This window comes from Falco naumanni, chromosome 6 (genome assembly GCF_017639655.2).
Source record: "Falco naumanni isolate bFalNau1 chromosome 6, bFalNau1.pat, whole genome shotgun sequence".
NCBI lineage: Eukaryota > Metazoa > Chordata > Aves > Falconiformes > Falconidae > Falco > Falco naumanni.
Window position 1 is genome coordinate 65,221,776 of NC_054059.1, and position 15,437 is coordinate 65,237,212.

Here is a 15,437-nt window from a genome sequence, read left to right on the forward strand (position 1 = left end):
CGTGTGGTGTTTCTCAGGTGTGCAAGGCTACTGAGATGGGAAAGTAAACAGCAACATGTAAGCTTAGTGCAGTTATGCAATGGCATGAATAGACAGTGGGAAGATTCTCAAGCTCAGCTTTGAAAAGTTGTTCTAAAAATGTGTAAGCTCCGTGCTCACTCAGAAGGCCAAACTTTAGGAAGTTCTCTTTGAAAGAACAGCATTCTCCTGTTAATCGATCAAAAAACCCCAAACCAACCAGAAAACCACAAAACCACCATTCCATTTCCTTCCATTTACACGATCTGAGATTCTATGCATCTCATCTACAGAAGTGCCTTACCTTCTATCCTGCTGTCAATTGAGGCAATTACTCCTTTGCTACTGTTTATAATTGATGAGCAGTGATTGGATCTACAGTAAACAATATAATGTAATTCAAATCTGTAATTAAAGACTGATCAATGGGATAAATTCATTACACTTTATTTCCATTATGTGCTCCAAAAGAGAGCAGACAGGGAGGTGAAAGGATTTTTTTCTTCTGCTTCCAACCTGCATTAGTTTTTCATGAACAGTGCAAGAGAATGAGTTTATCTAAATGCTAATTCAGCTGCAAATTAAAATAACAAATAGTAAGATGTATTTTATAAGGACACTGCTAGACAGAAGAACTGACTGAAGAGAAGCAGACTTTTTATAAAAAGATTTATTAAAAATAAGTTCTTTAAAGAGAGAAAGTGACATGTATATACATTAAACTGTCAAATCCTTTATGGGGCTTATAATACAATGTATTCTAAACTGAACAAGAGACATCCCCACTTTTTTTTTTTTTTTTTTTATGTATGTCATGCTTTTTGGAAGTAACAGCATATGGGAAGAGAAAAAAAAAATCCAACACTTAACACACACACAACCAACACAAGCAAAATCTTGAAATTGAAGACTACTTGCAAAGATGAAACTCAGTGATCAACATGATGATATTGTTAAATACAGACAGAAACCAAAAGTTTATGAATACAGTCTTCAGCTGATAAGAGTTTATCTGACAACTGTCAGCTTCTGATTAGTTCTTAATTTCTACTGTGGATTAACAGATTTTAGGAAGTGGGTTTCTGTTCTATAAAGGTAGAAATATTTTTGGGACAATAAAATACCACCCAAAACCAGGTAAACAAATGCATGTATTTCCAGCTCTATTGCAGTAGAAAGCAAAGATTTCTTCTTAGTAAGAGAGTTACACAATTGCTGGTCTTTTCCTTTAACTCCCCACATTTCTGACAGCCAGAACCACAACAATAGTCTTCGTTAAAACCATTTTATTTTACAAGAGTGACATGACAAACTAACACTTGATTCTGCATGCTTCAGATGACCTCAGCTTCTCATACTCAGAGGTCGTATTTAGAACTATATCCTTTCCGTTGTGTCTTCTGAAGATTTCCCATTTTTAGTGCATATATACAGCGGAAAACTGCAGTATTACAAACATCTACCCATCCTTACAGCAGAAATCACTCTTATCTCAGATGTATGCAGGACTTACATCTTCAGATCTTCGTAGCATCCTCTTTAGTCCCACAGTTTAATAAGACCATCCCAGCCGCATGTAATGACTTTAGATGTTTCGTGCGGATGCCACACTGCGCCGATACAGACTTTATCATGTGCTTTTAATCTGCTGTAGAGTTTTGTTGTCTTCCAGTCCCAGATGTTAAGTTTTCCATCTGCATCTCCAGATATCACATAGCTATATTAACAGGATTAAAATAAAAGCTGTATCATGTGTGAAGACTGCTTGTATTGTAATACTTTTACATTGAGCAACGGAAAAGAGCTTCACCCAACGAGCTTCCTGTTTGACAGTCTGCAAACACACCTACCAGAGAATTAGCATACATGCTGCGCTCTAACGCACAAGTCCTGCAGAAGGTGATTCATCAACTGCGAGGTAAATGTGCTAAGCAATGCGATTATACCATACACTGTTACTGGAACTAAAGAGAATACATCAGCAAAAGAGAAACTGCCAGAAGTTTCTCTGAAATTTATAGACACTTCTCTCCACTTTTTCCTCCAGTTCTGCTGAGGTTATTCTCCGGTTTTTGTAGTAATAAATATCTTAAGTACATACAGCGATAAATGTGTGAGCATGCTACTAAGCAAAGAGGATGAAAAAGATGGCTCTCTGAACAATCGATGAGGATACCCACACCAGACCTGCAAAATGGGAAAAAGCTGGGCAAACCGGAGTCGCAGGTATTCTAGACAAGTACATACAGTGGAACCCTGTGCTGCAGACCGTGCGCAAAAGACCAGGTGCAGAAGCCTCCTGTGCTGCACCAGGACTAGGCAAAAAAAGGGGAGTCTCTGGGTGGTTTAACAGCAGCGCAAAGCGTCTTTGCAGAATGGGAAGTCTGGACTACATGGACTGTTTTCTAAAGGCTGCTCAGAGCAACCACCGAGTATAGCTTAGTTCTATCAAATGGCAAGAGTAAACTTTCCATTCTGCTGCCTGACTACAGAACTCTTGTCTGACGCTGGGTTAACAGGATGGCTGTGCATCAATGAATGTCGCAGAGGATTCAAAAAGAAACGTAGCATCCATGCTAGCAAGTCTTACAATGAAGCTCATTCCCACAAAAACTTACCTCATGTCAGGTGAAAAATCCACTTGACAAGCATAGCCAGCTACCATGTGACCTTTGAAAATTTTCTTTTTGTTTAATCTGAATCTGTTCTGAGCTCCAAAAATTAAGATTTGGTTATCCATCGACTGGCAAGCCAACCACTTCCCTATAAAGGCAATAAACAGAGGTAGTATCAGTGCTGCATCTGAAGAAACAGACTTAACTCGAACACTTTAAGGGATTTTTATAACTTTTCTTGCACTATCTTAATTCAGATTTTCATTATGTATCAGGGTTCTAAGGTAGCACCTGATACTGCTTCTGTCTGGTACAACTGCGAAGAGGCAAAACCAGACATTTGACAGGATTTGGGATGCCTATTCCTACAAAATGCACTCAGGACTCTAGAAAAGCTCTGGCTGTCACAAAAATGCGTTGCATCAACCCCACTGACTTACTAGTAAGTTGGTAAGTTACTGAGTAAGCTTGCTGGTGCACATGATCAAGTAATTCAGATGAGGGGGAAAAAATCCCATCTAGCTGCAACCTATTTAATTACCTGTTTTTGGGGTATTCTAAGATGGTCACCTCCCTTTCTTTATGGGAAAACCAGGTCTAAGGTAGATTTGGGAGTTTGAAAATCCATACATTCTTGCAACTATTTAGTATTCTCTGCCCTAATGGAATGCAATTTAATAAAGATACTTTAGTGAAAGAAAAAAACCCTAGGCTTTTCTAATCTTAATTCTACCTCATTTTGTGTCTTGGCAGTGCACTAACTCCTGTCTGAGAATCCAATAAAGATGATTTGCTACACAGCACCATGGAACAGACAGTTTTGTCCTGAATTCTGCATATCGTCACTGCCTTTACAGTGTTTAATGCAAACAGTGATAACATAAAATGTGCCAACTTGACTGTAAATCTGATCAGACTTCCAGCTACTAGCTTGGAATCTGAGGCTTTTCTTCAGCTTCCCAAAGAAACAAATCACGTGTGTACCCCACGCATGTTATTCTCCTCTTAGTTTTTAAAAGCTCAGTATCTTGCATTGCTCAGGAGGAAAAAATTAATTGATGAGATTCATAAATCAATGCCCCCAAGCAGAAAAGTTCCACATCTGTAAAACTTTCAATTTAGTTTTCTTCAAAGGACTCATTTAACTCCAAAATGAGGCGTAACGTGTCTGGCACAATCTGTAGTGTAAGTAATCCAAGAAAACTTGATTTGTGTGATACTGGACTACTGTAGGTCAGGATAATGTTAGTTAATGTGACAGGTGATGCCTTGAGCTGAAAAGATGACTACTTCATTCCTCACATCATTTACTGTCTCATCTCAGAAATCAAATACTCAAAATGCTGGCCAGCCAGAACTGGAAAAAGGACGAGAAACCCAGTATTTCAGTGTGGAAGGATGAGATGAATTGAAAAACTGGATCAGAGTACAGCAAGTTGTGCAATTTCAGAAACAGGAGCTGGAAAAGGCCAGCTTGGGAAGCTAACATTTTTAAATGCAGCCATCTCCTTCTCCAGAATCTTCCTTTTTATCCTAGAAACTCACTTGTACTGTTAAGAATATTTACATTGCAAAGCAAATACAATTTGATGTTGATAGCCAGCTGAAAATGTCAGCTGTGCAACAAGTTGATCAGCCACTACTCAGCACAGTGGGACTGTTAACTGTAATCTGGCAACGCTTTAATAATATTGACACTGAACCTATTTAATTTTGGCCAAAACAGGTAACTGTTAGAAGGATTTTTCACTGATTACTGGAGGCACTAAACCTTTATCCTCCTTCAGTTTGATTCTAATTGAAGAACATAAGCGCGAAACATTAACATACAGAAACACTGAGATAACTTGGGATTTGTCTTACATTCAGAACAGAAAGGAACAGCATTATCACTTTCTGCTTTAACAATGGCACCACAAGGGCTGCTGAACCGGCCTAGCACTTTGCAGCCATCGTCAGTTGCCACCATTGTTTCTCTTAATATTTTAAATACAGCAAAGAGCACGTTGTAGCTCTATGAAAAGAAAAGTCCTTTTGCCCTGTCTGGATTGAAGGTCTAAATTTAAATTGATACAGTTATTCTGATGTAACTCCCCATTTTGACACACGTGTTCTTAAAACTTTTAAATCAAAACCCATGGGGGGAGGGTGTAACACAGGGGTAATGGGGATGCAACATGGCAATATTACAGAGGTATCATCAGTAAGACTTGCTTACATAAACCAGGGCTAAGAAGGCAGTTAAAGTGTTAACCTACCATTTGGAGACAAAGTCACGGCTGGCATGGAATGCATACTTGGCTCAGCTATGTACTTGAAGTCTACAGGAATGTCCCTGCAAAAGGAAGACGCATGTTTTATGAAGATATGGAGATGTTCCAAGGGGCTGCCTGCAGTCAGCCGATTTACTCAGCCACTGAACCACGGAGACTGTAAGGTGGTGTTCAAAGGAAGAATGTGCAAAAGCTCAAAATTATGAATGCCCACCTAGAGACCTCCAGCTGCGGAGCCATCCACAGGATAGTCTCTGATAGAGTGAGCTTAACCCAATCAAATGACCCAGAGTATAAAGCAGAATCGTAATTCCAATTGTTAAGGAATAACAAAAAGATACTCTATTGTTTCCAGTTTAACTGCAGCTCCTGCAAAATCCTAATATAGGTAGCAAGAATAGACTGATATAAGCATGTGTCTTATTGGAATGTCTCACTGACTCAAGTTTTAACTAGAATATTTCTGCCTTTTTTTTTTTTTTTTGATAAAGGAAAAGACAACAGGAGTCTGTCTCTTGTTTCTCTGACAAAGCCCTTTTCCTCCTGATCTCCCTAAATGGGATGCCAACCAATTCCAAATGTTCACAGCTGACCTGAACCATGACTCTGGTCTCAATGGCATACAACACTGTGCCAGTGTATGTTAAGAACATACACTGTCCTGTACAAAGGCCTAGGGAAAAACAAACACAGTCTAATCCTTACTCTGCAGAACTGTCATTTGGTTTTGACTATATAAATTGGATTACTAACGGTCCATGCATATTCACAGTATTCCTCATACTCTGCTCTAGAAGACCAGTAAAGAGGGAAGGCATGCACATGTCTTTCTCATTAAGCAAAAGAAATCTCCAGCAACAAATAGATTTGGTTAATGTATTCAGCAGAAAACACACGCAAAATGTTCTGTAGCAACATTAATTAATACAAAGGGGATGGTTATGACTTCATTGTCTAATTCACACAGTAGAAGGGCTGCTGGGATACTATCGGAGTAGAAAGCGTGGGTGGCTGCCTTGTACTAGCTGACCGAGCCTTGCTGGATGGCAATACAGGCGACATTAGCCAGGTAATTACAATTCTATTTTATTGTGCAGTAAGTGATTTACTGCCATCTTGGGTTAAGCAACGTACACATGGGCAGCAGGATGCGAAGCTGCTCTGTTGTCAGGAAGCAACCCAAAATGCTTCTGCGAGTTAAATGTTAAAATAATTTACCCTCAGAATAAGGAGGACAACCTGCTTAATGCTGTCTGTGGATAAGAGCATGCACAGGGATAACTGGCTTCCAAACAGGCAGACCTAAGACTGCTGTTGGACAGTACATCTGTAAAGGAGTAACAAAAGTCCACGTAATCTCTGTGGCTGACTAGCATGACAGCACAGGAGCTGCAGCCCTCCCCCGTGCCCCATCCTACCTTTTCGCACCAATACCCAAACAGCTTTAAAAGCCACCTGCAACAGGACACACAGCCATCGCTGCAGTGAGGCCAGATCCTGATCAGCTCCCACCGTTCAACACTCCCTCTGCCCACTGGTCATGTGGAGTCCTTGATGCCAGGTAAAAGCAATCCCACTGGAAGCCCCATTAAAAACCATCTCATCACAGAAGATGCATTTCCAATGCTGAATTGTACTGCAGTGGGAAATTTAAATGCAGTACAGGTTGTCCTGCCTTCTTTCTCTTTACAAATGAAGGCAAGCTCATCTACCGGAATTTATTCAAGACAGCTCTGCTTTATGTTGAAACCTACCAGACATGCTTAGGACAGCTGCAGGATAGACTGCGTTAAACTATTAGGCAGAATAAAGAGATACTTCCATGTTTCACATTTGCTTCTAGTCAAATTGCTAAATAAGTAATATTAGCCTGCTCTCTTAAAAAAATTACCAAGAAAGGTGCTGTCGTGGTTGCCTGGCCTCAAAACCCATGTGATCTATTGTTCGTTCGAGTTTTTCAATTTAAAGATCTTCAAGTCCTTTCCCCACTTCATACCATTTCAAAGGCTGAAAAGTTTTAAATATCAACAGTAGTATCCACTAGCCAAGATTTGGAAACGTGATACTTTGGGGTTCTAATACAACTTCTTCCCCAAGCAGGAGAGAGAAAAATCCTTTTAAACAAACAAGTGAAAAAAACCCCACAGAACCCACCACCAAACCCAAACCAATCCAATTCTGGGATCTACACATCATGAAGAGCTCTCTCAGGAGACTACAGTATCTGTACCAGGAACACGAGAGAGAAAAGGCCTGCTAGGGAGTACAGCTTTACAGAGATAAGCCTCCTAAGCGTGTCAGGATAATAACTAAGCTACCACTGTACAGTTCTTGCTTTGCTAGCTAACTTGGAAAAAAATGGAAACAAAAATCTCCAGGGTCAATTGCCCAAACCATTTCACTGTTTATCCAAGTAGGATCAGACACATATGAAGCAAAGACAAAATAACATTTTGCATTTCTAGAAGAACGAACACAGAATATGATACCCCTGCCAACTGTAACGTCCCTGCTGTAACAATACAATCACATTAAAGGCAGAAGCAGACAGTTTTAAAGTACTCCCATTAAGATTCCTAAAGAAACCATTTAATCTGCAAGAGTCTGTGCTATACTTGCAGTCTGAACTTTCAGCAATCAACCGACTGTAACTCAGTGTACAGCGCAGTGAAATCTATGCATGGGATGAATTCTCGGGGAAGGGAGGTTTAAATTCTCAGGGGAGAAGTTCCTCACTGTGATGAAGTCTGACACCACATCCATTACCAGCTCTGGCCAAGTCAAAGTGTTTACAAAACATACTACAAAATTCCTCTAGACAATTGAAACTAAGCAATTAGAACAGCTTTAATTACTGCCTTTTAAGGCCATACTCAGGTCATAATTACTTCTGCTTAGTTTCTGAAGGATACTGAAGAAATATTGTGCTGAAGAACATATGAAGAAACATGCAAAAGGTATAGTAATCACATCACCCTAAGCTGCAAATAATTTTCCTTGTGAACTTAGGAAAACAAGGATTTGAGGTACTGCATGAAATAATTTGCCATGGAAGTTTTCAAGCTCCAAAAGCTTCTGTAGTGAGTATACTAATTTAGTTTTAATGCATTGTAGAAATCTGGATCTTAAAATTACAGAACTGTGCCTGCAGACCAATTAACATATATCATGGCAGGTTGTGGAGATAGGTTTTCAAGTTGTGCCTAGGAAGACAGCATTACATTTGCTTTTTATAAAACCCCAAAAAATCCCTGACGACTGTATTACAGAATACTGCCTACAGTTGAGTTCCCTATTATCTGAACAAGGCAGCTCTTTATTCAGTGTACAGCGAGTACAGTACATATTTTTTCTTCAGAAGGGAAAAAAACCCCTTCTGCTACTGGAACAATCAGGTTGTGATGTTCCCATGCCAGAACCTTTTTGCCTTTCTTGCTCTCTTCCCCACAGAGTGACTAAATCCACCCACTTCACTATTTATTTCAGCCATCAACACAAAGCTCGTGAAACAAGGGCAATCCAATTTCAAGGAAATAACAAATTTGTGCAAGTGAGATCATCCTCCCACTTGCCAGAGAGGAGACATCCCTTAGCAGATATGATACCGTAAAAGATTTTTCTTTAAGGAGCTCAGTAAATGTATGAGCCTAATTATGAAATACTGAACAGAGGCTCTCTTGGAGTGACATATGGTGACAGCATTACATGTCTAGCCTAAGCCTGAGTTCCCAGACTTTGGTCATTACCACTGCTGCTAACTGGCAATGACAGCAGCTGATCACAGATACACTGAAGGTTTTGCTGGCTGCTTGGGTAACACTCAAATACCACAGACTGGAGTCTCTTGTCTAGGTTAAAAAAAAAAATAAATATCTAGGAAGGAATTGATTAGTCACAGAGCTGTCGAACTAGTGTCCGTACTGTGCAACAGCTTTGGATGTGTGAACAGCAAAAGGAAATTGAAACCTAAAGATACAGCAGTGATTATTTCATAATGAAATTTGAAATCATAGAGAAAAGTCCTAAGCTGAAAATCTTAGTACCCAGAACTTTGTGGAAAATATTTCAGATAGGAGAGATACATTTTTTCCCCAGGTATGTTAAAAACTGGAAGCTATTTAAGATGATATTTCTTACAAGTTTTTCTTGGATACTTTCACTTTTCTGTCATCTATTGTATTTACACTGTGGGTACCAAGGATTGCCAAAATAACCCCGACTACCAGAAAACCAGAAATGAAGCTACACTAAACTATTTCTTTCATACATGGGCCAAATATTATGTAATACTATGCACATCCCAATTCAAAGCAGTCAAAACTGACACACAGTAATGTAATAGAGGAGGCATTTCTTTAAAGGGTTAATTTAAGGGCTAATACAGCCTTGAGAAAAGAAGACAGAACAGAGATCACTAATACAGTGCAGCGTGCTTCAGGCTGACAGGGCTCTCTTTGGGGGAAAAGGAAATTTATGAAGCGTCTCAAGCCTTAGGCCAGAACAGGGTTGTAAAGCCTGCACTTCCTCAGACAGCTAGAACCCAGTACACTCCAGTGTCCTATGTGCTATGTATACTTTTAAAAATAAACTATGTTCTCAGTTTGCTCACAATGTACTTTAAGTTAATATTCGAAATTTTAAACTTACCATTCCCAGACTCTTAAACTCTTGTCATCAGATGTACTCACAAACCTTCTATTTTCATCCACAAACACAATGGTGTTGACAGCTCCCAAATGCCTATCGTATTCCTGCACAATCTCACCACTTCGAATATCCCACTGCAAATAAAAAAGTCAGAATAAGGCCTTTTTATTTTTACTAAAATCTGAATTTTTAGAGGAAGACATATTAAGTAGACATACCTGCACAATTTTCTTATCTGACATTCCTGCAACAAAGAGATTTTGTTTGTCTTCATCAGGATTGAACTTGACACAATAAGGAACCTTCCTGTTTGTGAATCTTGAAATGCATTGCCCTGCAACAGAAAAGCCATTCATAGTGCATCAAGTTGGAAGTTCTATGGGCTGATCGGTTCTCTGCAGATATTGATAAAAAACATTAATTTTACTTTTATTTTACTAACAGCAGAAAACACTTGTTTTAAAGCCTTTGAGAGGACTACAGGGTAGAATTTACCCTGCTCTTTGATTATACCTTTTTTCACACGTTTGTATGCACAGACCTGTATAAATATATACACACAAACTGTTCCATACCTTTACTGCAGCTTTCCAAACAGTGTAACTGCTCAGTAGCCTACATGTCATCGAGGACATCAGGGCTGGTCAGGCTATCACAAGCTGACCACTGCCTTTGCAAGGCATCACCTCCTCAGGGTCAGAGGTCTTCTCATCAAGAGACTTAAACTCAGGCAAGAATTCCTCAATACTAAGCCCAGAAAAGGGTAACTAATCCAACTGCAAAACAAACCACTGACCAACTTTCATAGCCCTCAGCCATACATACCCTGATTACATGTTAGCCTTAACTTACAGGAGCCCGTTTTAATCCGAAAGCTCAACGCATTTTTCAGGTGTCTAAATAACTGAGTTCAGACTTGAGACTGGAGAATGACTTACACCTTACTGGCTGTCACCTGTATAAGACCAGTGGCACTGCCAACCAAGAAAGCTAACAACTTTTTCAAACATGGGAACTTCCTGTCTTAGGAACAGACTTAAGTTTAAAAGAATATTGACAACACCTATCCTGCATCTTTTTAGCTTAAGAAACTATACGGATCAGAATGTTGGAGTACCTCCCAGGCAGTTCTGTGACAGCAACAGACCTACCCTCCAACTCCCTGCCCCAGCAGCTCAATTTCCACCACTTTTCTTATTGGGAGTGCTCCTCAAGTTCAGGTTAACCAAAAGATCAAGTGAAACAATTCTTCTAAATTAAGCATATTCAGGTCTAAATTGTGATTTCATTACCTAGTTTTATGCCTGTAAATGTAAACATGCAATTAAGTGATTTGGTAAAATTTTGTCTTTTTTGCCAAAAATTTTTCTAGCATTACAAATAACTATCAAATTCCTCAAATAAAAAGGTATATGAAATACAGGTATATAGGTAGTGTCAACTGCACTATTACAGATAACAGCAAAACATTTAGGGAAAAAATTACTATTCATCCTGTAACGAAAGCATAAATACTGAACTACAAGACAATATTAAGGATAATTGGAAACAACCTGACTGACTGACAACGTATCTTGGTATTTACTATTAATTAAACACAGTGCCAAATAACAGTGTCTATAAATACAAGCCTACCTGTTTCAGTGTCCCAGAGTTTAAGATAGCGGTCATATGCAGCACTGAGAAACCGAGTGCCAGCGTTATTAAAACAGATGTCTCTAACAGCTTTGCTATGTCCTACAAGATAGAAAAAATGTGATGACAAACTTGAATCCATTCATGCTTAGAATTAATGTTTTTTAACAAAACATTATTCACATTAAATACTCCAGTCTTTAACAATACCAAGAGAACAAAGAAATCACTTACTGACATTCTTCATGAACCCTAGTAAAGAATGATTGAAGCAAGAAAGAAAAAACCCAAACTCATAAAGAATGATGAGAATTAAATCCCCAAACCCTCAACACCTCTCAAGCACTGGAGAGACAAAAAATAGCATTGCACAGAACCAACCACTGTGCATCATTCATGAATTGATACAGAAGCAGAACTTTAAGTACTGCTAGCTTCAAAGATTGTTCTATGCTTCTCAGAGCTGCAAGAGAAGTATAAAACACTGTAATAAATGCCAACATCTAATGAAAGAGAGGAGAGACAAACACTACAGGAGACATATTTAAAGGAGAAACATTTATAATTAGAAAACAGGTACAAAATATGGGAAATATTAGATCAGAAAATTAAGAATGCTTTCATCTGGTGTTACCTTCCTAACCCTTAACCCCAATACTTCAATCTGACCACTGCATCAGACTTGTTAAGTTAAAATACTGGCACAGTGCCTTAAATATAGCAAAATACCAAGCGAATCTGGTTGATAATGACCTTTTGAGAAAGAGAGTCAAACTGTTCAGAAAGGGCAGTCTACTCAGAGACCCTTTTTTGAGCCATCATGTTGGCCACACTGCTGTCATATGATATATTATGTGAAAAAAAAGACTTCTTTGTTGTTACTCAACATATATTCACTCAGTGTTCTAGCAATGTTCCCATTTCAAAAGGGAAATCAGCTGCTTTTGTTCTGCATTCAAGGCTAAGAAGTTTGTATTTCTCTCTCTCAGCTATCGGCTTTAAAAAGCACCTGTTACATGAAGAAAGATGACACCTGAACCTATAAAATAAATAAATAAATTTCCCAAGCTTTTGCACTAGAAACTCCACACAGAAGATATGACCTATTAAAGGTGGGAAACATCACACCGTGAGATGCCCTCACTGCATAATAACAGCAGGCTGCTCTTCTCAACGTGAAGATGGGGCAATGTAATTTCCTAATTTTGCCTTTGGAAAGGGGTCTTGCATAAAGTATTGATGACTGCAGTACTTTAATATTTTGCTTTAAAGATTGTAAGATGTTATACATCAACATTCTCAACACGAAGATGGGGCAATGTAATTTCCTAATTTTGCCTTTGGAAAGGAGTCTTGCATAAAGTATTGATGACTGCAGTACTTTAATTTTTTACTTTAAAGGTTGTAAGATGTTATACATCAACATTAAATTGCTTGGAGTAATTACAAAGGTTCACTAAAAACTTGCACATTTTTCAGTTCTTATTGCCAAGATCATACTGGATACCATTTGCCTTGGATGCCTGCAAGTCCTCTCTATGAAAAATTAGTAAGATAACCTAAATCATATCCTTCCATGAAATTGTTTTAAATGCATGTAAATTTAAAAAAACAGACTATTACCAATAAATGTTCGTAGACATCTTCGATCACCATATACTTCCCATAGCTTGGAAAAAAAAAAAGGGATGGGGAGAAAAGATGTCAATTGTTAAACAATAATGATGCTGAAATAAAGTGCAAACATATATGGCAACATCTTTTAAGAAATTAATTACAAACATATGACATCTAATGATTCATCACAACTATCTACCCAGAAATTCACAAGAATGGTCTGTCACTATCTTGTTAGCAACCCCCGCTTCAAATAACTACCACCCCCCCCCCAGCATGTTCCAACTTTAAAGCCCTAAGGTTTTGCTAGTAATAAATAAATAAATCAATAAATCATCAGCTTTCTGGTATGATGTATGCTGGACTAAAATGTGATTAGTTCAAGACCACAAATGCTTCACTAAAACACTTCAACAGAAACCTATTGTTAGTTGTAAAACTAGGTTTCACAGAAAATGAATTATTATAACAGAGGCAGTAACCCAAGGAACTTGTGACCTTCTAAATGCTGTTACTAAATGATTAACACTGTTCTAACACCCACAGCCTCGTGTATTATTTCTATCTTTGATCCAACAAATTTTTATTTTTCTCACTTGATTTTTAAATTACAAGTAACACAGACAAAAACTACCTGGTAGAGGTACCAAATGTTTAAGTGTTCTAAAATGCATTGCCTATATTCAACGATGGTATAAAATATATATGTGAAACCAGAAAAATAACTCACCTTGATTTTGCAATCCATAGAGCAAGACAACAGTATATGCCCAGAGAGAGGAAACAATCTAACTGCACTGACACCCTGTAAATAAAGACATAATTAAACAGTAAGTGGAGCATCTAGATAGGTCCTAAGTTCACTTGCCCTCTTTTCTAAGAAAAAAGCTAAAGCTTATCTTCATAAAATACACAGATACAGTATCTTGAAAAGAAATAACCTACTCGGGTTCCATTTCAGAAACATTGATGCTTTTTGAACAATTGTTATTGGCAACAAATCGATTCACTTCACCAACTGTATATATACCCTTCTTCAACACTCATACCACTACTGTGGTAAACAGAGCAAAGCAATACAAACTGTGGGCTTGGGCACCTGTTTCTGTGTAACAAGCCTTTTCAGGTGGGGCAGGTGAGGAATTTTTCCACAAAAAATGTTTCTGGCCAACTCCATTTCTTACATGTACTACCAGTGGCTTCTACCCACTGAACTCAGATTCCCTAGACATGGCATCTTCCCATCTCTCTGTATTTCAGGTACTCCTTCCAGAGGAAGTCTGAAGAACCACCAAGTACTCATGGTCTGATGTCCCTTCTTCATGTTTCGTATCAGTTACTCTATACATATTTCATCCAGTTCCTCCCACACCTGGTTGGAGTTGGGTGCTTTATCCTCCCTATTACTATGTACTTATATCCCTCAGCTTTTCTACATTTTTCTGCCCATCCTTCTTTTGCTTCTCTCATCAATATTGTTATTCATCTCGTTTGAAGAAAAACGCTGTTTCATGCATCAGTCTGTTCTAATAGGATAATAGGCAGAGGAGTGACTAGAGCTTTGGGGAAGAGATGTTATTCTGGAAAGAACTGACTGTTGCAGCAACAAGCTGTTTGATGCAGTAATCATTAAAGAAGAGTTCACAGCTGTGACAACTGAAGAAGGGTAAAAGCCAAGTGTTCTCTGTGTCCTCCTTTCTTCCATCTTTCAGATATCATTAAGTCGCCGTTCACTGCAGCACAGCATATTCCCTCAAGCCATATTGAAAATTAAGAGACAAAAGAAGCAGCAAATTGAGTATAAGCTTTACAAACCTGATCAGTGAAACGCTTTTTTAATACCAAAAGTATGTACATAGTTACAGGGCCTGGCACAAGAAGAGACTGTAGATGTTAAGTAGTACCATCAAAGAAGACTCGTAGCAAGGCACACTTCTCAAAGGTTAATAGCTCTGTTTAGGAAACCTGTAATGCTGATTCACCATAATCACAAAACCTACATAACTTTTCGTAAGTTTGATATGAAATAGCCCTTAAGTAATTTTACCATTAAAAAAAAAAAAAAAAAAAGGCATTTTTAGGGATCTCTAGAATTAGCCTTACTCTAATTCACGCGGTAGTTTAGGAAGTAACTCCAAATCGCACAGAAGTCACTGAATAATATTCGTCCCTTTAAGGGAGGTCAGGAAGTCACTATGTTAATGAAGAAGTATATGCAGGTAAACAACTACATCTGAGTGAGCGAACACCTTGCGTAAGCATGTAATGCAACCAATTATATGCATAACGTGGTAAAGATGAAAATACTCTTTCCTTCTATGGATACTTCGGTTTTACAGAAGTTACTAGCTTCAAACACAAAGTGAAGTGGGTTTTCATGATGTACATTCTCAAACATGACTTCCTACCTTTGTATGTCCAGACCACACATGGATTTGTTTCTTTGGAAGGTAGCACTTATCAGGTGGCACTGTAGAACGGAGATTAACTCCAACATCTTGAGGGACATGAAGATAAGATCTCCCTTGATAGTCATACATTTCCTTAACTGAAAAGGCAAACACAGAACGCTGAGAATCCAAGAGCCTGTATTGTAAGAGGTTATAATCTTTGAAAGGCTCAACAGCCACGC

The 15,437-nt window shown here is 38.5% G+C and overlaps 1 protein-coding gene across 1 annotated transcript in view; it reads right to left on the reverse strand.

Moving 5' to 3' along the window:
- Window positions 1–672: 672 nt before the first annotated feature.
- The window catches only part of CDC40 (cell division cycle 40), a 41,069-nt gene continuing 26,304 nt past the window's right edge, over window positions 673–15,437 (reverse strand). Inside the window, exons 7-15 of the mRNA XM_040597470.1 lie at window positions 15,214–15,353; window positions 13,536–13,610; window positions 12,812–12,857; window positions 11,189–11,290; window positions 9,772–9,887; window positions 9,554–9,687; window positions 4,892–4,968; window positions 2,637–2,781; window positions 673–1,735 (exon numbers count right to left, since the gene is read on the reverse strand). Coding sequence (XP_040453404.1) covers window positions 1,558–1,735; window positions 2,637–2,781; window positions 4,892–4,968; window positions 9,554–9,687; window positions 9,772–9,887; window positions 11,189–11,290; window positions 12,812–12,857; window positions 13,536–13,610; window positions 15,214–15,353 — 1,013 coding nt within the window. The 3' untranslated portion in view covers window positions 673–1,557. The remainder of the gene's footprint in view (window positions 1,736–2,636; window positions 2,782–4,891; window positions 4,969–9,553; window positions 9,688–9,771; window positions 9,888–11,188; window positions 11,291–12,811; window positions 12,858–13,535; window positions 13,611–15,213; window positions 15,354–15,437) is intronic.